The sequence below is a fragment of the Lycium barbarum genome, chromosome 12 (genome assembly GCF_019175385.1).
Source record: "Lycium barbarum isolate Lr01 chromosome 12, ASM1917538v2, whole genome shotgun sequence".
NCBI classification, from domain to species: domain Eukaryota; kingdom Viridiplantae; phylum Streptophyta; class Magnoliopsida; order Solanales; family Solanaceae; genus Lycium; species Lycium barbarum.
Window position 1 is genome coordinate 105,698,682 of NC_083348.1, and position 26,278 is coordinate 105,724,959.

Below are 26,278 nucleotides of genomic sequence, written 5' to 3' on the forward strand. Positions count from 1 at the left end.
TTATTAATTATTTGATCTCCATTTAATATTGTTTTTTCTTTTATGACATTAATATCTTTTCACATTTATTAGAGTAAGGAAAAAATGAAAAAGTAATTAAATTCTATCTTATTTTAATATATAAGTATTTTAAGTATGTTGTTGTACAATAATTTCATTTGCTCTCACTAATGGGTTGATATGCATATGACAATGAATCCATCATTATTGATTCAATGAGATACTTTGGAAATTACATAAATATTGTTTGATTTTTTTAATATGGGATGCACTTTTTTTTTGACATTGTTTGTTTTTTTAATATGGAATTCACTTTTTTTTTTAAATATTGCTTGATTTTGTTAATATGGATCCACTTTTTTCCCGTGAGTTTGGAGATGGTGGGTTCCACTTTTTTTTTTTTTTTTTTTTTTTAATATTGGTTGGTGTTTAATATGAGACTCACACTTTTTTTTAATATTGATTGGTGTTTCATATGGGGCCCACACTTCTACATTTTTTTTTTAATGAAACGGATGACGAAAAAGTTGAGCCAATCGGCTCTTCTATATAGTTAATAAAAAAAAATGAAAAATAGAAAGTAAATGAGGAGATTTTAGTCGAATAAATGTGAAAGGACGAAAAGGTTAAGAAATAAAAGAGGCCCGGCCGGTTTCGAGCTTGGAGCATAAAATAAAATAATGACATAAGACCATATAGACATGTGCATGCACATACCCAATTTTAACTTATTTTCTTAATCAGATTATTATTTAATGGGGTAAAAAATACATTTTATAAATAAAATACACGAGAGTCCTACGATCCCTGCATAATTCAGGTGTGGTAATTTCACTACAGTTAAAGGCGTGTTTTTATGCCTTATACCTTTTGTATAGTTACGAAAATTGTCAAATTTACTTCAAAGGATTAAGGAACTGATGTTGAGGATAGAGTAAAATTAAATGCTTAATAATCTATGATTAAGACAGAGTACTTTATATACTCTGTAGCTGTTATGACAAGAAGGTGGTTCTTGTAATATGGTTCCGCCAAAATGAACATGTTCAAGCTCCGGGGTCTCCATTACAGGCACCTCTCTACTATCACCTATACTCGTCATTCTCCTCCACACCTTTCTCTCCTAGCCGACCAATGCACTTCAATTCACCAACTCAAACAAATCCATGCCCAAATGATCACCACAGCCCGTATCCACGACAATTTTGCCGCCAGTCGCTTACTATCCTTCTGTGCTCTCTCAAAATCAGGCAGTCTTTCTTATGCCTTAAGACTTTTCGACAGTATCAATGAACCCAATTCATTCATGTGGAACACTCTCATTAGAGCTCAAGCTGGTAACTCAAATCCCCAACAAGCTTTGTTTCTTTATGTAAAGATGCGAAGGCTTTGTGTTACTCCTGGTAAACATACATTCCCTTTTGTACTTAAAGCTTGTTCGAATGTAATGTGTGTTTATGTTAGTAGACAAGTGCATTGTCATGCTATTAGATTTGGGTTGGATTCAGATTTGCATGTTGGTAATGGTTTGATCAGGGTGTATACTGTTTGTCGTGTGTTAGAGGATGCACGAAAGGTGTTTGATGAAATCCCTGAGAGAAATTTGAGTATTTGGACGACGATGATTTGTGGGTTTGCTCAGAATGATAGATATAGTGACGCTATTTGGTTGTTTGAGCGTATGGTTGGGGATGGAATGGCGCCCAATGGAGCTACATTGGCTTCGGTGTTGTCAGCTTGTGCCCAGTCGGGTAGTTTGCAGTTAGGAGAACAGATTCGCGTATATATGGAAGAAAACGGGATAGAATTAGGAGTGATTCTTGGCACGGCGTTGGTGAACATGTATGCAAAGAACGGTGCTATAGTCGAAGCAGAGAAGTGTTTTAGTGGTATGAGAGAAAGGAACATCGCGACTTGGAACGCGATGATTTGTGGGTTAGCTGCTCATGGACATGCAAAAGAAGCAATTAACTTCTTTAAGAAGCTAGAACAAGAAAAAGTGAAGCCAAATGACATTACATTGGTTGGGGTTCTATCAGCATGCTGCCATGCTGGATTGTTTGATTATGGGGAAGAAATATTTCACTCCATGGAAGAGTTGTACGGTATAGAGCCTAAGATTGAGCATTATGGATGCATGGTTGACATTCTTGGGCGTAATGGGAAACTGATAGAAGCTGAGGAGATCATAAGAGGAATGATTTGGAAGGCTGACGTGGTTATCTGGGGATCTTTATTAAATGCATGTCAGAGCCATGGAGACATAGATATTGCAGAACGAGTTGTGAAAGAAATTCTGCTTTTGAATCCAAATAGTCATGGAGTTTATGTTGTCTTATCTAATATGTATGCAGAGGCTGGAAGATGGGAGGATGTGGTAAAATTAAGGAAGCAGATGAAGCAAGGAAGCTTAAAGAAAACGCCTGGTTGGAGCCTTGTCAATGCTACATGACTTTGCTATCATTATTTGTAAAATCTTTGTCATCAACGATCACGAGGAAGATTTTAATTTCTTTTAACGAGATCACACTTTCAAATTTCATGACAATTGCATTTCGAGACGTGAATGCAATCTCATTTTTGAGAAATAAATCCATCGGACTTGTTTCTTTAGGTGGACAAAAGTGAACATCAAAGCAAGTCGCACCTGAAACATGAACCTTCTTTCTTTTTTTCCCAATCTTTGTTGAATGGGCTTGCTGGAAGTACTAGAGGTGACATGACAACACCAGCAGACTATCTTTGACAGTCCTCAGGCAGTATTACCTCTCCCAGGAATACTTTTTATGCTGCAAGATTCTGTCTGAAATCCTGGAGGATGATTGATATCAATGATGTTCAAGGTGGTGTCTTTTGATCTTAAATGGACCTCTTTTTTTCCTATTTATATCTTTTTCCGAAAGTGCTTCTGGAAGGGTGAGGTAATACTGCTAACAGCTATTTGAGTACAAGGCATTGACAAGCTAGTCTGAGAAAGATGAGATTTTTTGAAGATCAAGGAACAGAGAGTGTCCACAACAGCTTAAATTTCACTTGATTGAAAAGAGAACCATACCTGGGTCGGAATTTCAAGGTGCACTCCAGCTTTCTGCTCCTGGATACAAGCATCATTGCAGGGACAAACAAGCTATGCCGCTGCGTCAAGGAACCAAGTGAATTAATGTTTATTTTAAGTGGTGTGGCAACATTAATTTTACATCAGTTCCCCAGCTCTTCATATTGTTGAGCTCTTTTTAAAGCTCCAGATAGTGTTTAGTTCTCTTGAACATAGGTATGATGAGAATCTGGGAACTCTAGAAAGATCCCAGTCAGATCTGTGATTATAACTGATGAACGTTTTTCCAAAGATCTATTAGTACCCATTACTCTGAAAGTAAAAATTGACATAATTATTTTGGTAAATATACCTAGATTGTTATCTCGCACATAATATATATTAGCAATACTAATATAACGACAAACGTGGCTGGACAGTTAAAGGTAAAGAACTGCTTTTCATGTCTGGACAGTTAATGGTCCCACAACTGCTCTTCATACCGTATATGAGCAGCTGAAGGACCATTACCAGTCCTGGGCACTCCTAGCCAAGGTTGGAGACACATTACTGTATCACTGTTCCATAATGAGCCAAGATAGCCACACAGTTTCTGCAAAAACTTGTTGCTGGATACTCTTTCACCATCAACCAGATATTTTTATGACAAAGCCACACCAAATTCCTTAGCGGCGGATACACACTGGCATTCCTTAAAAGCAAATAAATATTAGGAATTCGCGTGGTACAAATCGGATGAAGCAGAGTTCCTCTGCAGATACAGGAACACATCCGATCTTGACCCATTACATAATCAGCTTACTTATCTCAAGTTCACTGTAAGATTACATAGCTAAATTTGTGAAGCTAGGCTGCAAATATCATCAGAGATAAGCATTGCACTTATTTGGCTTACACAAGACAATCCTAAAGTCACAAACTATTAACCAGACCTGCCCACCAAAGCTTGCGCTATGAGAAATCTACGGACAGCACACTGCTGACATGCACCACAAAACTATAACATTCACATAGCCTACAATTCCTTTATGCTTATTAGTACAGGACGCCAGCACGTGCACATAGCACCTAAACACCAGCTTTTTCACAGAGATCCATTAAGTCCAAAGTCTGCAAAACCGATAAGGTTTGGGGGTTAAAAACATGTGGTCCGCCCATAACAGGTCCATGGAACTTATACATGAATAGAATCTCATCTTACCTCAGGCACAGAGAGCTCCAGGCGGAACTTGGGGCCATCATAATGATGTAAAACTGGTCTAAAAGCATCTTCCTCCAACGGCTTACAGACTTTCCGGACACGGATCCTCACCTAAATAGTAGGTGAAACTAAAAAATTCAATACAAATCCTTCAAAAGCCTCAATAGAAAATGAACTGTAATTCATAACCTTACCTGAGCAGGGAACCTTGACTCTCCTTTGCACTTTTTATCCTCCCACGCAGTTGGATCAATGTTGGAAGCTCCAAAACTCGATGCCTGCCCAGATAGTTCAAATAGTTCAAAAGAAGGTCATGGCGAATGCTGGAGATTTTATTGGATTGAATCCATTTTTTTCTCTAATATCTATGCTCATTCATGAATCAATCGGAGAAGTAAGAAGGCCTTCCACTGAAGCTATTCTAAAAGTGAAGCTCGTGGTGCTCATATTTAACAACATATAGTAATCAGAAATCATTTTTGGCTAGAAATAAGAGGCCAGCAAGTTAATTCTCAGGAAAAAGCAGTAAAATCATAAAGTTCCCGATAAACTATAGAGCACATCAAGGCTTCAGACTTAACACTAGGTAAGGAAATTTTCTAACCACAGTACTAACAAAAAGTGATAAGAGAACAAACAGCTATTCTTTATATGACTATTAATCTTATGCTTCACACTGCAAGTATGCATGCAAGAATGTGAATCTGTATGCCATGCAGCATCCAATATGATATTTGATGTCAATTACTCTTTAGTTACAAAAATATAAAACACTTGATTTATTGCGCCATTTTGAGCTCAAGTATAGCCAATAGTTACTGCAACTAACCTCGAAGATACCATGCAACTGGTGAGTAGTGTAATTATATAGGAACAATGGTAACCCTGGTGTTATTGCCCTCACGGAATCTCTGTATCTAGGAGGAAGGCCTGCAAAGGAATGATTGGAGTTGAGAAGAGGTGATAACAATGGGAAGAAATTACTTCCTAGTCATTATCTCTTTATCAATGATTTTAACTTTTGTTGGTTCTTGGCTAAGTTGTGATTGGAGTTGAGGATAGGTGATAGCAATTCTGAAGAAGAGTCAACTTAGAGCTAGTAACAAAATTGGAATTCATTTTCTTCAATTGTTGGCTAGTTGCTTTTTAGCTTCTTCAATAAAAAGTGTAAAATCACTGGTTGTGAACTAAGCAGGTTCAACATGCATTTTGTCCCACTAGTAACAAGACATAAAATTCCAGGCTATTGAATACCAAACTCTATGGTACACTTGGATCTACAATGCTTAACATGATAGGGAAAAGGTAATTACCGAACAACAGGCGCTTTAAGTCTTCCTGATGTGTGTCATTGTTACAAACAAATATATATCCACCAAGAACCTCATTCTTCGGCAGTGTCTCAGCGGCAGGCAGAGTCTTAAACCTTTTGTCAACAGAGTTATTTCCGTTGGTGCTCTCAGTGTTGTTATTGTTATTCTTGCCATGTTCCTTGGTATAGTTGCTAGCGTTGAACTTGCTTAAAGATGTATTCCCCAAGCTGTTAAAATTGGGTTTAAGATAAACTGGATTTGCATTGTACATGCTATCCATAATGCGATTCTTGCTCATATTTTCAGTCATCTTGTTATCCAAATTTAACATGTTGAAGTTAAGGCTTTCCCACTTGTTATCTTCCTGAAACATAGGATTACCCCTGGGCCTAATTTCAGCCGAGCTCTTTGAAAGGTCAAGGTTATTCCTCCGTTCACCCTTGTAGTTCATCTGCTCAGCCAATTTTAGAGCAGCTGTTGACCATTTATGATCCTCTGAGACTTTTGATTGTCCTCGAAGCTCATCTCCAAATTGCCAGTAGCTGTTCATATTCTCCATGTTGCAGTATCTGATTACAGAAGCATATGCCTTGAGATTTGCCGTAAAACACATTTTTCCAAAGAAGCATAAATAAGATCAGACCTACTATAAGTGACTCAACCATAGCAATTCAATCTATACGAACATATGATAGAAAGGAAGAGACAAAGCAAATAAACAAGTAGCAATATTTGAACTTGATAGAGATCAGCAAATAGCTCAAGAATCAACATCGAGGTAATTAAATCACCTAACTCGTAGAAAAAGGAAACCTAGAGAAAAATATGGTTTGTTCGCATAAACAAAAAACTTGGAAAACGTATAAGTATGTGGTGTTAATAATCTGCGCAAAAGAGAAAAGTTTATGCCTTGATTATATAAATAGTTAGCAGTATTTTTAATCTAAGTTGAACATGAATAACTCATCTTCATTCAATAAAATTTCCGATAAAGTTACTAACTTCACAAAGTAAAAGAAGAGATCAAGGAAACAAAATGGATATAAACATATAAAAGAACTTCAAAGACATTTAAAATTGATACGTTGAATCAGAGATTTAGTGAAAACACAGCAATACATAAGGCCGAAATTAAAGCTTACTACAAAAAATTGAGGGCGTAACAAGCAGATCACACAAACCCTATATTTTGGGATTCAAAGGTAAGTATAAATACAACTATACAAAGAGTGAGAGTGAAAAAACTCAAAAACCTAAAAATAAATAAATAAATAAATTATTCACCTTTATCACTTTGGCTGCGAAGACCCGTAAGATGCGACGGAGGACAAGGTTAGTACAGATTTTTGGATATTTATATATCCAATTTTAGCTAAGATGCCCTCACCTTTTAACCTAATCACGTTACTGCCATGATATTTTCAAAATAATACTGTACTTACCATGGAGTGCCTCTAATATAAAAGTGTAACCGGGATGTCCGTTTCAAATTCCTAATGGATGACCATTGACCAGTCGGCTCGGTGTATTTAGTCACGCGTGACATGCGGTGAAATTTAGTGCTGTCGGTCGAGTGACTGGATCTTATGCAATCAAATTTAAATTTACATATTTTAGCATTTAAATCTGAGATTATTAATTAAGAATGAAATAGTGCTATTACTTCATCACAATCCTTCCTACGGGTATCTTTGAACTTATCTTATACTTTATGTGAGTACCAAGATCTAAGTTTACAAGATTTGCTTTTGAATTTTCCCTTGTTCTGCTTAATTAATACTCCCTCTGTTGGCTCCAGAATGTTTGTCTAGGGCTCTCAATGCACTGCATACCGAGGATGAGTACAAGGAATATGAGATGCCAAAATGGAGTCCATATGTCAATCATTTGGCATATGCAGATGATACTATCATTTTCACCTCTGCTAATGAACAGTCTATGAGATTAGTGATGAAGACTTTGAGTAATTATAAGAAGGTGAGTGGTCAGAAGATTAACAAGCAGAAAAGTGTTGTTTATATGCATCATTTGACATCTCATAACATTAAGGACCTGGTATTTTCTGTCACCCAGATTCCTAAAAAGGATTTTCCATTCACATATTTCGGTGTACCAATCTACTATGGGAGAAGAAGGAACATTCATTACAAGGAGATAATAGAAAAGATTCAGAATAGACTGAGCTCATGGACTGGTAAGCTGTTATCTATTGGAGGAAGGACAACACTGATTAAACATGTTTTACAGAGCATGCCTATACACCTAATATCCGCTTGTGACCCTCCTAGTGTTATACTTGCTCAGATTCATAGATTGTTTGCTAAGTTCTTTTGGAGCAACTCTGTGGGAAATTCAAGTAAGCACTGGGAAACTTGGACAACCTTATGTCACCCACAAGAAGAGGGTGGCATGGGGTTTAGAAGCCTACAAGATATATCTAAAGCCCTCTTTGCTAAACTGTGGTGGAACATGAGAACCAAACAATCCTTATGGAGAACTTTCATGAGTAATAAGTACTTAAAGAAGTTTCATGCTGTGATAGCCCCTAGCGGAACAGGTACTTATGTGTGGAAGAAGATGATTAAATACCGAGATGAGATAGAACATGAGATATGGTGGAAGCTTCAACAAGGTAATTCTTATTTTTGGTTTGATAATTGGACAGGACTGGGAGCCCTATACCATATTACTCCACCAGATTTTGAGTGTGATCCCACAATCATCCTTGTAAAAGAAATTGCAGAAGTGGGGCAATGGGATGAACAGTTGCTAAGAAAAATCCTTCCTGAGGATCTAGCAGACCATATTGTGCAGCACATTAATCCACCAAATGAAAATGGCCAAGCAGATAAGGCTTTCTGGAAATTAGATTCGAGGGGGAAATTCACAGTTGGGTCTGCATTTCAATTGCTCAGACAAAGAAAAGACCCTTGTAATTTGTATAAGCAGATGTGGATCAAAGGACTACCAATAAAGATATCTTTTTTTATGTGGAGATTTTGGAAGTTCAAGCTACCACTGGATGATAAGTTGAAGAAATGGGGACACCAATTCCCTTCCAGATGTTATTGTTGTCAACATCCAGAAGTGGAAGATACCTCCCATGTCTTTTTATGCTCACCAACAGCTCAAGCCATCTGGAAGTATTTTTGTGGACCAGTGGGAATAAATACTGAGAATTTGCAAGTTACCCAAATAATTAACAGATGGTGGGATATGCCTAGTAGACTACATGTCAAATGCATCAACCAAGTTGTCCCTGCTATTATTATTTGGGAACTCTGGAAGAGGAGAAACACTATGAGACATGAAGGGAAGGTGTCAATCACAAAACTCATTTATCAGGTGATGCATACTTTGATTCAATTCATGAAGGCGGAAAGGAGAAATTTTAGGTATGTTGACACCCAATTTTGTCCCGCCTCTCCTCCGAAATACATATTGGCGCTTCTAATATTTAAAAAATAAATAAAAATAAAAATAAAAATAAAAATAAATAAATAAATAAATAAATAATAATATATATTATGTTTACTATAATTGTTAGTCCCTATCAATGACGGCGTTTCATTATTCTGTTACAACTATTATTATCATCATCATTATTATTATTATTATTAACGACTATTATTATTATTCTTAAATTACCATTATTACTAATTGTCATTAATTATTATTCTCGTTATTTCCATTATCATTATTATTATTATTATTGTTAATTACTAATCACTATTATCAGCGTTATTTTTGTTATTAATTATTATTCATCATTACCATCGTTATTTTTTATTATTAATTATTATCATTGATTTTATCAACAATTGTTATTTATTATCGTTATCGTCATTATCATTATTATTATTATTATTATTATTATTATTGTTAGTATTATTATTATTAATTATTATCATTATTCCTATTGTTATTTTTGTTATTAACTGTCAATATTTGTTATCTACTATTATTATTATATCTATTATTATTCTTATCATCGTTATCATCAGCATTATCAGTATTACCGTAATCATTTATCATTATCATTGTTGTTTAATTATTAGTATTACTATTATTAGCGGTATTATTACTACTAGTCATTCGTTACAGTTATTTAATATTATTGAGACTCGCGTTTCTCGACATTTTATCCACCCCTGCATACACATCGCATTTTATTTTCGTGCATCTTTAAATGATAGCTTTATTTATTGTTGAAACATTATTACACGGTCATTGCAACAACATAAATTTTTATTATCCGGGTCTTTTTACAATTACACATTTTTTCGTACCAGGTGATATTCTGGCACCTTTAGTACATCGTTAATCAAAATGGGTCTTTTATTCAAATTTCGAAGACGAACTATTTCTTGCACTCGGTCCGCATTTTGACTTACCGGACTCCAAATCAAAGCCGATTGACTCCTGATATTTTTTCGACTAGTCCATATCCCTTATCTCAATTTTTGGAATAATCCGTGTTTTAATTTATTAGCCTATTCTTTTAATACCCGGTCTAAAAATTGACCCAGTCCACAAATGGACCAGGCCCGATCCATTTTTTGTTCAAAATAAGGGAAAAGGGTTTCCCTTATTCCCTTTCATCCTCCTCTCCGCCGCACCCCACCTTTCCCGTCTCCTTCTTCGTCTTCTCCTTCATTCCCCTTTTCCACTTCTCCGCCTCTCTTCCCCTTTCCTCCTTCATTTTTTCCCTCTTCCACACCCGCCGCACCTCTCCATCCCTTCCCCCTTTTGCCCTTTTCCGCTCGTCTCTTCCTCCTCTCCAAAATCCTAGCGCCGCAACCCTCTTCCCCCCACGTGATCTCACCTGTACCTCCACTACGTTTCTGACATCCCATTTCCTCTGCTCCACTCAACTTGACCACGTTATACCCGACACCTCCACTATCTCACTGCCACCTCCACCGCACCACACGCTGTTCCCCCACGCTTGTCCCCCACTCCTTCATCTCTATCATAAGCTCCTCTATTTTCTTAAACCAAAGGAAGCCCTATAAATTTGGGGCGAATGGTTCTGTTAAAAGGGGAGGGGGGAGGATCCCAAGATCGACGGATTTAAAACCCGAAAAAACCCCCTTAAAGAGGAACGAGTTTATTTTCAGTAAAAATCCCCATTGATGCTAGTTCATTAGCCGCCTCAAAGTCTCCGTAAAATCAGCCTCTTTAGCAAAAATCACAATTTCATTTAGTCGGGTCGAAATACTAGATCTCAATTTATACTTTGTTTGCCTGGTTGTTGCTGTGAATTTAAGTATGTCGCGAATTCGAATCTCGCAACATCAATCTTAAAGTAGTTCGAGGTAGATCAAAGACCTCCGTACTCACTTCGCTGCCTCCAAAAAAGGTGAACTTCATTCATTTTTCCTCATTTTTCAGTTTATATGTAGTGTGTTTACATGCTTAGTTTGCTATTTAGTCTAATTGTCATTAGGATATACTTAAATGTTTCTACGATGTAGCGTGCTGTTTCATTTGGTTATTTGTCGTTAGTTTGTCTTCACTATGTTTACTCGTCCAGTTTTGTGCTAGATATAAGAGTTATACCATGCGAGGTTTAATTTGCTTTAATAGGGTCAGATGTGCTAGCTTAGTTGGTCGTTAAGCATGCTGATTATAGTTGTTGACACCCAGTTTTGTCCCGTCTCTCTGCCAAAATACCTATTTTTAAGCTTCTAATATTTTGAAAAAAAAAATTAAAAAAAGTACATTCTGGTTACTATAATTATTAGCCTCTTATCAATACCGACATTTTATTATTCTATTATAATTATTATTATTATTATTATTATTATTATTATTATTATTATTATCATTATTATTATTATTATTATTATTTATTAATATTATTATAATTCACAATTCTTATCATTTCGGCATTTTACCAGCTTACGCATTTATCTTTGCATAAATAAATAATAGTATTTATTTAGTGCGGATTTTCAAAGAAAAGTAACATATATTATTACACGGCTATTATAACACCATATGATTTTATTACCCGAGTCTAGTAATCACATATTTTTTGGTATTAAGTAATATTTTGTCACCCTCGGTATGTTCATTAATTAAAATGGGTCTCTTATTCAAATTTAGAAGTCAAACTATTTCTTGCACTCAGTCCGTGATTTGACTTACCGGACCCCAAATCAAAGTCCGATTAATCTCTAATATTTTTTTGGACTAGTCCACACCCCTTATCTCAATTTTTAGAATAATTCGTGTTTTAATTTATTAGCCTATTCTCTTAATACCCGGTCTAAAAAGAATTAACCCAGTCCAAAAATGGACCCGACCCGTTTCTTAATTAAATGAAAACGGGTAGGGTTCCCTCTCCTCTTTTCTTTTCATCATCGCCGCCTCTTCCTCTCACTCTCATCTCTTCTTTTCTTCTCTCTCTCCCCATCGCCTCTTTCCCTCCTCCGCCGCACTCCATCGTCTTCTCCGCCTCCCCTTCTCTTCGATTCCACCGCCCCACTTCACCCTCACACCCATACCTCTGACACCTCCACTACCTCCATCACGCCTCCACGATTACCTCTGTCCTCCACTTCACCTTGTCGTTCCCCACTTCTCTCTTTCATCGTCATCGTCTCCCCCACGTTGCCTCTGCCGCTTCTGCCCCTTCCACCTTCCTTTGTTTCCCATGCCTCTGCGCTCCACTCCCTTTTGTCCACGCTCCTCTCTCTCTTCTTCACGGAAAAACCCTAACAATCCCCTATAAGTATTCATTTTTCAAGTCACTAGAGGGGAGGATTTTTTGGTCGGGGAATGCCCCAAAGAAACTGGAGGATTTTTTTGATTCAGAAAATTCCACCAAGAATTGAAGCTTTCAAATCGCAAGAAAACCCCTAAAAAATTAAAGTTCTGAAACAATTCTAGGATCATCTGAAACCCTTCTGAAATAAGAGTTCTGAGTCACCCTAAAGTTTCCAAAACATCGAATTTGTAGTGGTTTAAATAATTCAAAAATCGAGTGCCAAAATATTAGAATATTTGTTTCCCCGTTTTTCGTCTGTCTTGTTCGTGGCTGGGAATTCAAGCATCGCAACCTCTGATTTAGTAGTGTTCGAGGTAGATTCGAGACCTTCGCCTCACTTCGCTGCACCCGAAGAAGGTAATACCCCTTCCATTAGTGATTTTTTTAGCAAAATGTTTGAATGCTTAAACTGCTTACATGGTTCGTTTGATCGTTGATGATTAAGTTCCTGTTTATGTTGGGTTTTAGTTGTATTACGTGTGTTTGAGCTTAGTTTAATCCTGTGTCTAGTTCTGTAGTTGTTCAGTTCTATGTTAGGTATCGATTTGGATTAATCATGTATTTTGTTAGGTTCACATTGCTCATTTGTTCTTCGTAAGATTAGTTCTGTATATCAGTTTGTGGTTTGCTAACGATGTGTATGTGTTTGTTCCGCGATGGTTCATTTATGTTTTTGTTTTGATCAACCATATGCATCCAACTTATAGCAGTTTAAGTATATTTTGTATGCTCAATAATGTTTGTTCACATATTAGTCCAGGTCTGTAGTTACTTAGCTATGCCATACATGTCCAACTTTGACTAGTCATGCATCAGATAAACCTGTGGTTCACCTGGCCATGATAATAACAATTAATTTAGGTTTATTATTATCCCCCATACTAGTTTAGCAGAAGTCCTATCGGTGCAATTGCATATGTTTACTCAGATGTTTTAGTAGTTCAATAAAAAATGCGAATGTCATTCAGTTTAGTGTCTCTTTCATATCAGTTTGGCATAAGCATATTGGCCTTTTGTGCCTCTGTAGTTGTTTGGTTCGATTTGAACTTTTGTTTGCAGTTGTGTCATGGTAACCTCACTGAGAATATGACAATGGCCTTCCTTATTTGATTAGAATATGTTGTAATAAAAAATGAATGAGTTCCAACATATCAGACTAAGTCCTTAAAAGTCTATGTTCTGAGTCTCATCTGTCTGCACTAGAAATGCCAGTTTTTTTGGTTTTGTATTGTTTGAATTCCCTGGGTATGAGTTCATACATTAAGATCTCTGATTGTTCTATAAGAGTTTGGATAAACATTTGGCCTTAGCATAAGTTCAGTTCTGTCAGCTTGATGGAGTGTATATTAGTCCAAATTAAACATTAGCCTGTTTCTTTTGTTTCCATTCTTAGTTTGGTTGCTGTTGTAATCTATACTTAGTCTAGATATTAGCATATGGTGTAACTTTAAAATGGTTTTGAAGCCACTGCTGAGATTTCAAACTGATGATAGTTTTAAAAGTGTTACTTTGTTTTCAACATAGTTTTGTAGCTGTTTCTTGGCAAGAATCTGCATTGCTGTTGTTAATCTCCAGATCAGCCCTTAGTTGGACTCTAGGATCCAGGATCATATATTGCATCTCAACCATACATTTGTAGGTCATACTACCCTTAGCATCATTCATTGACTAGTCTATCCTATTGGAACACCATATTAGCTTCACCCTGGTTTATGACCTCTGCGCATGTCACCATTTGCATTGTACTACACTGTTCTGAATTAATCTCCTATATGTTGATGTTGACATATCTCCCTTCCCTGCTATCCTGCCTCTCATCATAAGCACCCCCTCCATCTCTGTGTATGTTTCCTTATAGTTCATAGCCTACTTATATCTCTTTGCATCCATTCCCTTTACCAAGTTATGTCATAAAATCTAGGACTCCTTAAACCACCTATTCTATTGACTAACTGCAGTAGTTGTCTCTTGATGATCCTGACAACCTTGTGATCTTGCATCTGTTTTATTTGTTTTAATTTGGGTACATGTAATGATCTTAAGAAAAGAGGTAATTATGACAATTATTTTTAACTAGATAGGGCATTCTTCTTTTTATTTGCTGAAAATATACAAGTAAATGTTAAGATTATTCAATATATATGAACTAGCCCCTTGAACTTCCACCTGCCTGTCCCCTTACCAGAAAAGTGTTCTATGAGTCCATCATGTATAATGTATGTCTGCGTTTGCAATAGTCGTAACATTATCATATATTACTTGTTTCAAAATGACTTTGAGGCCTGGTATTCTGCCTATCTGTGTTATGACTCTGCCTCAATACTTTGTCTTCCTCTTTATATGTTCATGATAAATGAGAAACTGATTGAATAATGTGAACTGAGAGGCGACGATGTTATGTTATTGCTTTAGTATTATAAGCTACAGGAAGAGATGATTTTTACTATAACCACTGGTGTCTTGCTTGTTAATATAAAGATATGAACTGAAATGTGTCTGAATGCCATAAATGTCCCTCCTAAATTCAGTAGATGTTTAGTATACCATGAATCATCCCAAAATCTGCAGATCGGGTGACTGTTAGTGCTGGGCAGATGTTACCTTAGTATGTATAAATACTCTAATGCTGTTTGCTTTAGCATACGGGCAGTTTTCTTACAATATTCACTGCTATTGCTGTGTTGGTGTTATTTGCCTTAGCATATTGTATAATTTTTCTGGTTACGTCCACTGCCATTGATGGGCAGATTATGTGCCTCAGTACGTTATAAATGCTTTAATGTTGTTAAGGCAGTGAGATCGTATACCTATGTATACACGAGTTATACTTCAAATATACATAGAATATACACGATCTGCTAATGTGTTTGAGTTTATATTCTACATGTTTGACCTCATTCATCGATTATATACTGATCCTTTTCTTTCCATTTTTATGCATGACCATCGCATACGAGTCCGAGGGACTTGTCTCCTTTTTGCATCCGGTGTTGGGCTAAAAGCCCAACGGAATCTCCCTCGCATCAGCCCCGTCCACGGCAAATAAAATTCTGGGCCAAAGCCCAAACGAAAAACCGCAGCAGCAGTCCCTAAAATGGGCTGATCCATTTAATTCCCATCCTCTTTATCTTATTTTACTCTATGTATTTGATTTGTATTATTTGACTAACTCCCTTTACTTTTTTTTGCTTTCTTAACTTAGATGAACTCTAGTAAATTAGTGGGTTAGTTCTAGCAATGGGTAATTAGCTCAAGGAAGACAAATAAACAATTCTATAAATTTTATTCTTTCTTTTTTTTTCTTTTTACGTTAAAACCATTTATAATGTCTAATATTTATTTTATTTAAAGATCGATTTACAAAAAAAAAAAAAAAAAAAAAAAAGATTATATATATTTAAATGAAAGAAATTATGTTCTTCTTATCTAAACCTTCAAAACGTCATTAGTATGTAAAAAATATAAAAATTAAGTATTATGTTTGTAAATAACTCTTCAATTTTGGAATCAATCGCACATCATTTTAGCTGAACCTAATTAATAAAGTTAATGAAAAGGAGGGAAATTTATGCCCTTTTTCGTCATAATTTTCTTCTAAACAAAAAATGAGTCTAAGCATTTCTACATCACCATATTGATATAATATAAGTTTACTTAAGATTCACATTAGCTATTTTATATTTGTTTATGCTCTTAAAATCACAGAAAAGAATTATTAATATCTCGCCGTTTGGTTTGTTAAATATTTATTAAAATACTGTACAAGCCCGCGTCTTCTTCTATTTATATATTCTATGCAAATCTTATTTTAAGAAGCATTATTATTTAAACCTTTTTTAGCAATTTTATAAGTTTTATTCGAAATGACGTTTAAAATCTTCCTTTATGTAAATTATTATATTTTCTCTAAATCTTATCTCAAGCAACAGTTTATATTTTTCCTTAAAATTTCAGCAGTATTTATAAGCTAGTTTCTTTAACTTTAATTATTATATTTGCATCTTTAGCCTTAATTAATTAACCTAAGTTTGGTCGGATAACCGTAAGTTAACGGATTCTAAAGGATGCCTAACCCCTTCCCTTTAGGATAATATAGCGCCCTTACTCAGAATCACATTGGTTAAGCAGACTATTAACGGAGGTTTAGTTTTTAACTTTACCTTAGTTAACCTCTAGGTGTCCTAATTCACCGTTAAATTAATTAGGTGGCGACTCCTTAAAACAAACAAACAGGAATCACCAATACGTCATACTCCTGATTTAACCCGGTTAAAAAGGGGTGTGACAGCTTGGCGACTCTGCTGGGGATCGGTAGGCTTTTAACCATAACAACTTAGGTTATTAAATAATTTGTTGGATGCTTTGTTTGTTCTGCTTTATCTTGCCTATATTGTTGCTTTCTGTGCTTTTAAGTTTTTTTTATTGTTCCATTGCTTATGTGCATTTTCTATGTAATATGTATATTACTGCTTTCCTTAAATTGGCATTCCGCTCATATTTCTTCCACTCCTGGAAAACTCACACATATTCACACACTTAAAACGGCTTCGCAGTTTGCGCCCGTGCACTACTAAATTTCCCTTTAGTTGGATTGGTCTTGTGGATTTAGTCGATCGGCGGTGCAGTCGACGGCCACGGACTTTCCACTTCCAAGTTGTCCGCTTGGGGGAGCCTTGTGTCATAGGAAAACCATTCTTAGTCTACCCAGGTAGAGCGAAAACCAAAACCTTGTAAGGACATGCATCATTTTAAACCTAGGAAGCTTAATACCCTTGGTGTATTAAGTTCATTAGTCAACCTTACCAAATGTCCAAATGAGTCTATGACTCTAAGTGACACTACTCACTATCTATGTGCATTATTTGAAGGACAAATATGTGGAATATGTGGACCTAATACTCTATAGATAAATATTTCAAGGAAACTGACATTTTGTTGCAGGTTGCCGTGGAGCATTAATTAATGCCGGAGGTTGAAGACAACCAAAGGAAATTAGTGAAGTTGAAGTATTAGATATCTTAGGTTGATTTTGAGATGTATTATTGGCATGTAATAATTTTTATTCTTGCAAATTACTTTTAGGAGGAGTTGTGGAATAATACATAAAAGACATGTTTGTCCTTCAAATATTCGTTAGGCCTACCTCTGGCATAAAGAGGTCCCTTGCATTATAAAACGCGATGTATTATGTGCAATAATGTGTTTATATGCAATAATATGTCCTTACCGTATACTGACTCATTTTCTTTTTTCTTTTTCTTGTTTTATCTTTTTTCTTTTTAAAATTTATTTTCAAAATAAAAGGTTGACTTGTGCTAAAGGGGAACTGGCGGAGCATCCATATTTCACACGGTCTAGAGCCAAGAAATCAGACTCTGACTCATCACTAATCGCCTGGTTAACTAAAAAGACTCGTTCTAAAATGGAGCAAAGTTCGATCAATGCAACCACTTCATCTGAGCCATCTCTTAGTTTACCGATCACGAGTGATCCCACATCCTCCAAAGAATCAGAAACACATTTGGAGACCATTGCTCGTCTGGAGCGACGAGTTGCCGAACTAAGTCATATGGCACTTCACAACCGGTCATTTTCTCAAACACCGCCACATATGACTCCGTCCCAGGGAGTTCGTCAAACTTTGCCTGTGCCACATCCATTCCCAAATTTGGACGAATTTAACCAAGCAAATTATTTCACCACTTCTCAGCCAGTTCGTTCCGAACACCTCACTCAAAATGCTCCCTTTTTATTTACAACCACCTCTTCAAAAGCTCAATTCATACCGCCAGCACATGACACACATCAAGTTCCGCCGGTGTATACTTATACCACAGCTCCACCCATGACACAGATTCAAGGACAATGTCGCACAGATGTTGATCATTATGTCGAAGTTGAAAATGAGGCACGGTCAGTTAATGATGAAATGATAAATAGAAAGCTCAAAAGTTTGGAAGATGCCATGAGAAGTTTGCGTGGACTTGGTAGTAACCAAAGCGTGAGATATGAAGAATTATGTGCATTTCCTGAGGTAGAATTGCCACCAGGTTACAAGATTCCAAAATTTGAGAAGTTTGATGGATCGGGGAACCCTTTCTTCCATTTGAAGGTCTATTGTGAAAAGTTGATTGGTGTGGGGAAGAATGAAGGGATAAGAGTCAAACTATTCAATCAGAGTTTGAGTGGAAAAGCCTTGGAGTGGTATTCTAAGCAAGATACAACCAAATGGCGTACTTGGGATGATTTGGCAAATGCTTTTGTGGATCACTACAAGTTTCATGTTGAGATCGCTCCTGACAGAATCTCAATTACAAAGTTGAAGAAGAAGTTCACCGAATCATTTCGAGAATATGCTATACGGTGGAGGGAAGAAGCATCTAGGGTACACCCACCCATGGAGGAGACAGAAATGGTTACTTTCTTCATTCAAGCACTAGAACCGGAATACTATGAACGTTTGGTGACAATGAGTGGAAAAACTTTTGCAGAAGTGATCAAAGCTGGGGACATGATCGAAGATGGCATTAAGACAGGGAGAATAACAAGTCTAGCAGCTTTGCAGTCTACCAGTAGGGCTATACAAACTGGTACTCTCGGAAATGGAAAGAAAAAAGAGAAAGAAGCAGCATCGGTGATGGCCTTGGGAAACACCTCGTACCACCATCAACGATCCCCGCGATACCAGCCTAACGCTCACCACTCACAATATTTCCAATATTCTCCACATCCCTACGACCAAGCTTTGTCATCTTACCAACCTCAATCACCACAAATATCCTACCCTGTTTACAACACACAACCAGCATATCGAGCTCCACGACCACCAACATATCCAGCTCCACCATCACAAACTCATCATCCAAACAATGCATCTGCACCTCGCCCAAATAAACCGTTTCGCAATTTCACACCATTAGGAGAGCCACTGAGCGTTGTTTTTGAAAGGCTGCAAGCTTCAGGCTTAGTATATCCTGTGGAAGGTAGAATTCCAGATCCATTACCCAGAAGCTTTGATCCCACTAAAACATGTGCATATCATTCGGGGGTAAAAGGCCATTCCACTGATCGTTGTTACGCATTGAAGCATAAGGTTGAGGATCTTATTGAAGCAAAACAGATCACGGTCAAACCACCAACACCAAATGTGGTTAACAATCCACTCCCGACCCATGATGGGGCCACGATAAATATGATTGGAATAGATGAAAATGTTGACGACCCAGCCGAATTTATAGTGCCTGTGGATCGTGTGGAGGATCATGATTTTGTAGCCGTTGCTTCTCCGGCTGTAGTGATAAGGGGTTGTGTGCCTGTCGAGATATTAGGAGCTTCATCAACGCCTGTGGAAGTAGTTCAAGCACCAAATCAGTTACCAGTGCTCGATACAAAAGCCGTACCATGGAATTATCAACAAACTGTGATGGAATGTCGAGGAAAGGACACGATCACTGACAAGGTTAAGACATCAGGAATGACAAGGTCTGGAAGATGCTATTCTCCAGAAGAGCTAGTTAGATTGGGGCAAGTTAAGGAAGCCAATGTACCTCCCAAAAGGGTCGTGACTGAAACCGAAGCAGAAGAATTTTTGAGGAAGATCAAGGCTAGTGAGTACTCAGTTGTGGATCAGTTGAAAAAGACCAATGCTCAAATTCCTATTCTCTCTTTGCTTTTGAGTTCAGATATGCACAGGAATGCATTGTTGAAGATCTTGACTGAAGCGTATGTTCCAAGCGAAACAACTAGTGAGGCGTTAGCTGGGATGATTGAGCGCGTGCTTGACAGCCATCGAATCAGCTTCGATAATGAAGAACTGCCGCCAGAAGGATGTATGCATAACAAAGCACTCTATATAACTGTCAAGTGTCGTAATATGTTTGTGGCTAAAGTATTGATTGATGGGGGTTCTGGACTCAACATCTGTCCATTAGCAAGTCTGAAGAAGATCGGATATAATGTTAGTGAGCTCAAGACCAGTGATATGAATATTCGAGCATTTGATAGGGCTCAAAGGCGCCCTATTGGGGAAATAGAGTTGAAAGTGTTGATTGGCCCTGTTGAATTCATTATGGATTTTCAAGTACTTGATATTTCCACGACATACAACATGCTGTTAGGTAGACCGTGGATCCATTTGGCTGGGGCCGTACCATCTACTTTGCACCAAACTGTCAAATTCGAGTGGGATCAGCAACAAATATGTATACACGGAGAAGGAGATACGTCTTTCTATCTAGAGCAATCCACCCCATTCGTCGAGGCAGAAGGAGGGTTCGACGGAGCAGCTTACCACGCTTGGGAGGTTGTGAATGTCACTAAGGAGAGTGAAGTATGTCAAACTCAAGAGTTCAAAAGATCATGTGCCGCAATTATGGTTGCAAAAGAAATGGTGAGAAATGGGTACCAACCTGGATTTGGGCTAGGGAAAACACTAAATGGGCGGGTTGAGCCAGTCGTTCTCCCTACGCAACAATTTACATTCGGTTTGGGATATGAGCCAACTGAGGAAGAAGTGAAGAAAGCACGAAAGAATAAAAGGAAGGAGATTGCATTGCCAAAACCTATTCCTACCATTGATCAAACTTTCTCAAAACCTTCAGATCTGATTGTTGAAGTTGCCTATGATGATATCGTGGAGGGAGTCAAGAACCTGTTCGTGGAAGATGAAAATGATCATGCTGCGATAATCAAAGACTTTGCTGAAATATTGACTTTATAGGCTGCTGAGCCAGGACCTGAGTTGCAAAATTGAACTTCTATCTTAGCCCCGGTTCGTCGGGAGTTTCAGTATTTTCAGTTTAAATTTCCTTTTGTAGTAGGCCGGAGGTATCAACTAGAACATTTAGTTCCTTTTGTCATGTTGCCTCTATGTTTTGTTACGGCCTTTTTAAATTAAGATTCTGTCATTTTGTTTGAACGAACTACGTTTGGCCTGACTTCCTGTTGGATACGTAGGCAGCCCACATCGGGTTCGGCCACTTTTTCAAAATATTTCAGTGTTTTTGTTGTATGAGTGGAACTACGCATGGCCTGATTTCCTTTTGGATACGTAGGCAACCCACATAGGGTTCGGCCCCTTTATTAAAAAAAAACAAAACAAACTCAAAAATCTTTATGTTCATCACGAACTACGTCTGGCCTGATTCCTTTGGGATACGTAGGCAACCCGAGGCGGGTTCGGCCCTTCTATCTTAAAATTTTTATCTTCAGTTTGTCCAAACATTTTGGTTCCTATAAAATACATAAGGATTTTTATACAAGACTTGGTCTTCCCACCGCTTAAATTCATGTGTCTTAGTATCTTGAAACTGGGATAAATTTTTGAAATCGGTCAAATCACTTTCAAAAAAATTTTCATTACAATTTTCTCACTTTTCGATCGTTTAGAACCAAGCGTTTCCAGGACTTGAAACTGGGACAAATTTCGAAGTCGGTCAAATCACTTTCGAAAACTTTCATTATAAGTTCTTATTTTTCAATTGTCCAGAATCAAGCATCTCTAAGACTGAAACTGGGACAAATTTTTAGAAGTAGCATAAAAGTGGTTTTAAACAAAAGTCCATCCATATTTCTAAAATGTGAGTAAATTCAAAAATCGAGTCTTCTTAATCATGTTACATATTAGAGCCACTAAGTATTTCCTTTCAAAGTCATCCAAATCTCATTACTTTTATTTTCAAAATACATTTTTTTATAACTGAAACTCCCCGGCAAAGCAAGATATGTGGTGAGACATCGAAGAACGTGGACGCGACCGAGACAAAAGTCAATTCAAGGGCCAAGTTCCCCGATATGCACAAGTCAACCAATTTTCTTTTAAACTCACAATTTTTCTTTGTTGAGACAGGTCCAATTAACATGAACATGGTGCATATGTTAAATTATGGGCGTAATCAAAAGTTAACTTTCTTCAAAATGCAAATATTCTTCAACGTGGATGCAAAGGTAGCTTATGCCGAACGGCGGACGTCGTTCCACTCATCACGAAATTTTAATTGCAACAGTGGACACAAGTTCATCTTCTCAACCAAGGGCTGTAAGTATAATTCTTTCAGACCCAACTATTTATTCTTATCACTAACAATTGTTTTAGCTCGTGACATTCATCGATGGATCGAATACATATAATCATGGACACTGACCTTGATCACCTGTTATCGGTTACAATTCCTCAATTTCGACATCATTTCATACATATTCAAATCATTATCAAATTCTTTTAAAATGAGGTATTTTAATAAGATAGCAAGATCTAAATATTGCATCGTATATCAAATTGTGGGGTTAATTATAGATTTAATTTCCGTCACAACGGGACAGGGATTAAGATGTGGATATCTTTTTACAATACTATTTCTAAAGTGGACGTGGATTTACATTTACATTGTGGATGCGAGCATGGAAGTGAAAATAGAATTATATTACGGAAAATATACCTACAATTGTAGAAAGTGGATACAGATTTACGTTTTCGAAAGTAAAGTGGATTTATTTTGCGCCGTATAATACGGATGTGAAAGTAGATATAGGTTTGTTTTGCACCGTATAATACAGGCGTGAAAGTCGACGTGGATTTATATTTGTACCGTGAAAAATGGGCATGGATTTACATTTTTGCGCCATAGGAAGTGGACATGATTAGGCGCCCACCTTAGAATGCGGGTATGTCAATTTTCAATATAGGCGCCCACCTTAGAATGCGGGTATTTCGATTTTTAATTTAGGCGCCCACCTTAGAATGCGGGTATTTCGATTTTTAATTTAGGCACCCACCTTAGAATGCGGGTATTTCAAAATTTAATTTAGGCACCCACCTTAGAATGCGGGTATGTCAATTTTCAATTCAGGCACCCACCTTAGAATGCGGGTATTTCAATGTTCAATTCAGGCACCCACCTTAGAATGCGGGTATTTCAATGTTCAAATTAGGCACCCACCTTAGAATGCGGGTATGTCAATTTCAATCCAGGCACCCACCTTAGAATGCGGGTATGTCAATTTCAATCCAGGCACCCACCTTAGAATGCGGGTATTTCAATGTTCAATTCAGGCACCCACCTTAGAATGCGGGTATTTCAATGTTCAAATTAGGCACCCACCTTAGAATGCGGGTATGTCAATTTCAATCCAGGCACCCACCTTAGAATGCGGGTATTTCAATGTTCAGTTCAGGCACCCACCTCCGAATGCGGGTATCTTATATTTCAAGTTCAGGCACCCACCTCCGAATGCGGGTATCTTATATTTCAGTTCAGGCACCCACCTCCGAATGCGGGTATCTTATATTTCAAGTTCAGGCACCCACCTCCGAATGCGGGTATCTTATATTTCAGTTCAGGCACCCACCTCCGAATGCGGGTATCTTATATTTCAAGTTCAGGCACCCACCTCCGAATGCGGGTATCTTATATTTCAGTTCAGGCACCCACCTCCGAATGCGGGTATCTTATATTTCAAGTTCAGGCACCCACCTCCGAATGCGGGTATCTTATATTTCAAGTTCAGGCACCCACCTCCGAATGCGGGTATCTTATATTTCAGTTCAGGTACCCACCTCCGAATGCGGGTATCTTATATTTCAAGTTCAGGCACCCACCTCCGAATGCGGGTATCTTATATTTCAGTTCAGGCACCCACCTCCGAATGCGGGTATTTTATATTCAAGTTCAGGCACCCACCTCCGAATGCGGGAATCTTATATTTCAGTTCCGGCATCCACCTCCGAATGTGGATTCAACTTTCGAAGCAGGGGTTGCAAGTGTAACTTCTCCAACCCTGCCTTATTTACATATATTTCTTTATTGCTAACACTTGTTTTTAGCTGATGGCTTTTAACAATATCAAAGTTGGCATCACACATCAAATCGTGGAACTTTTTCTTCGGCAGCGAACTGGGGCAATTTGTCGGGAAGGATAATCAGACTTCCGACACGGGTCAAAGATCTACCTCGAACACTCGTCTCTAATTACAAGTATTCTCTTGCATTTCAGCAATTCAATTTTCAGAATTCTCAAGTTTCTATCATAATACTCAGTGTTATCATAATTCAACACTGGGACAATATTTTGCAAGCTTCGCGCCAATCGGGGTTCAAGTGTCGTAAGTATCCCAGAACTACACTCGACCTGATTCTCGTGCAGCCCGAGATATGTAGGCAACTCAGAGACCGGAGTTCGGTCATAATCCTCTCAGATTTCCTTTAGCCGGGACAAAATAGGCTATTGAGTCAACGTCTTTGCCCGACAACTCTTTTCATCATTACCGGGCAAAGAGGGACAAGTTGTTGACACCCAGTTTTGTCCCGTCTCTCTGCCAAAATACCTATTTTTAAGCTTCTAATATTTTGAAAAAAAAAATAAAAAAAAATACATTCTGGTTACTATAATTATTAGCCTCTTATCAATACCGACATTTTATTATTCTATTATAATTATTATTATTATTATTATTATTATTATCATTATTATTATTATTATTATTATTATTATTATTTATTAATATTATTATAATTCACAATTCTTATCATTTCGGCATTTTACCAGCTTACGCATTTATCTTTGCATAAATAAATAATAGTATTTATTTAGTGCGGATTTTCAAAGAAAAGTAACATATATTATTACACGGCTATTATAACACCATATGATTTTATTACCCGAGTCTAGTAATCACATATTTTTTGGTATTAAGTAATATTTTGTCACCCTCGGTATGTTCATTAATTAAAATGGGTCTCTTATTCAAATTTAGAAGTCAAACTATTTCTTGCACTCAGTCCGTGATTTGACTTACCGGACCCCAAATCAAAGTCCGATTAATCTCTAATATTTTTTTGGACTAGTCCACACCCCTTATCTCAATTTTTAGAATAATTCGTGTTTTAATTTATTAGCCTATTCTCTTAATACCCGGTCTAAAAAGAATTAACCCAGTCCAAAAATGGACCCGACCCGTTTCTTAATTAAATGAAAACGGGTAGGGTTCCCTCTCCTCTTTTCTTTTCATCATCGCCGCCTCTTCCTCTCACTCTCATCTCTTCTTTTCTTCTCTCTCTCCCCATCGCCTCTTTCCCTCCTCCGCCGCACTCCATCGTCTTCTCCGCCTCCCCTTCTCTTCGATTCCACCGCCCCACTTCACCCTCACACCCATACCTCTGACACCTCCACTACCTCCATCACGCCTCCACGATTACCTCTGTCCTCCACTTCACCTTGTCGTTCCCCACTTCTCTCTTTCATCGTCATCGTCTCCCCCACGTTGCCTCTGCCGCTTCTGCCCCTTCCACCTTCCTTTGTTTCCCATGCCTCTGCGCTCCACTCCCTTTTGTCCACGCTCCTCTCTCTCTTCTTCACGGAAAAACCCTAACAATCCCCTATAAGTATTCATTTTTCAAGTCACTAGAGGGGAGGATTTTTTGGTCGGGGAATGCCCCAAAGAAACTGGAGGATTTTTTTGATTCAGAAAATTCCACCAAGAATTGAAGCTTTCAAATCGCAAGAAAACCCCTAAAAAATTAAAGTTCTGAAACAATTCTAGGATCATCTGAAACCCTTCTGAAATAAGAGTTCTGAGTCACCCTAAAGTTTCCAAAACATCGAATTTGTAGTGGTTTAAATAATTCAAAAATCGAGTGCCAAAATATTAGAATATTTGTTTCCCCGTTTTTCGTCTGTCTTGTTCGTGGCTGGGAATTCAAGCATCGCAACCTCTGATTTAGTAGTGTTCGAGGTAGATTCGAGACCTTCGCCTCACTTCGCTGCACCCGAAGAAGGTAATACCCCTTCCATTAGTGATTTTTTTAGCAAAATGTTTGAATGCTTAAACTGCTTACATGGTTCGTTTGATCGTTGATGATTAAGTTCCTGTTTATGTTGGGTTTTAGTTGTATTACGTGTGTTTGAGCTTAGTTTAATCCTGTGTCTAGTTCTGTAGT

At 37.5% G+C, this 26,278-nt stretch overlaps 3 protein-coding genes across 5 annotated transcripts; 1 reads left to right on the forward strand and 2 right to left on the reverse strand.

Annotated features, from left to right (window-relative positions):
• On the forward strand, window positions 1-3,402 carry LOC132621354 (pentatricopeptide repeat-containing protein At5g56310-like). Its single transcript, XM_060335584.1, has one exon. The coding sequence runs from the start codon at window positions 1,037-1,039 to the stop codon at window positions 2,450-2,452; it is 1,416 nt and encodes a 471-aa protein (XP_060191567.1). The 5' UTR covers window positions 1-1,036; the 3' UTR covers window positions 2,453-3,402.
• A 318-nt stretch (window positions 3,403-3,720) lies between these two features.
• LOC132621355 (B2 protein-like) lies at window positions 3,721-7,010 on the reverse strand. 3 transcript variants are annotated; one of them, XM_060335585.1, is made up of 6 exons: window positions 6,854-7,010; window positions 5,570-6,138; window positions 5,086-5,186; window positions 4,451-4,534; window positions 4,257-4,367; window positions 3,721-4,165 (listed from the first exon to the last, which is right to left on the reverse strand). In XM_060335585.1, exons 2-6 carry the CDS (start codon window positions 6,126-6,128, stop codon window positions 4,124-4,126), a joined length of 897 nt encoding a protein of 298 aa, XP_060191568.1. In that variant the 5' UTR covers window positions 6,129-6,138; window positions 6,854-7,010; the 3' UTR covers window positions 3,721-4,123. The 3 variants fall into 3 exon arrangements, with proteins under 3 accessions (XP_060191568.1, XP_060191570.1, XP_060191569.1); XM_060335587.1 differs by having other exon boundaries at window positions 5,570-6,158; window positions 6,854-6,969; XM_060335586.1 differs by lacking the exon at window positions 6,854-7,010 and adding an exon at window positions 6,712-6,841.
• A 5,126-nt stretch (window positions 7,011-12,136) lies between these two features.
• LOC132624776 (uncharacterized) lies at window positions 12,137-25,731 on the reverse strand. Its single transcript, XM_060339501.1, has 2 exons — window positions 25,556-25,731; window positions 12,137-12,302 (listed from the first exon to the last, which is right to left on the reverse strand). The coding sequence occupies exons 1-2, from the start codon at window positions 25,729-25,731 to the stop codon at window positions 12,137-12,139; spliced, it is 342 nt and encodes a 113-aa protein (XP_060195484.1).
• Between the last annotated feature and the right edge of the window lie 547 nt (window positions 25,732-26,278).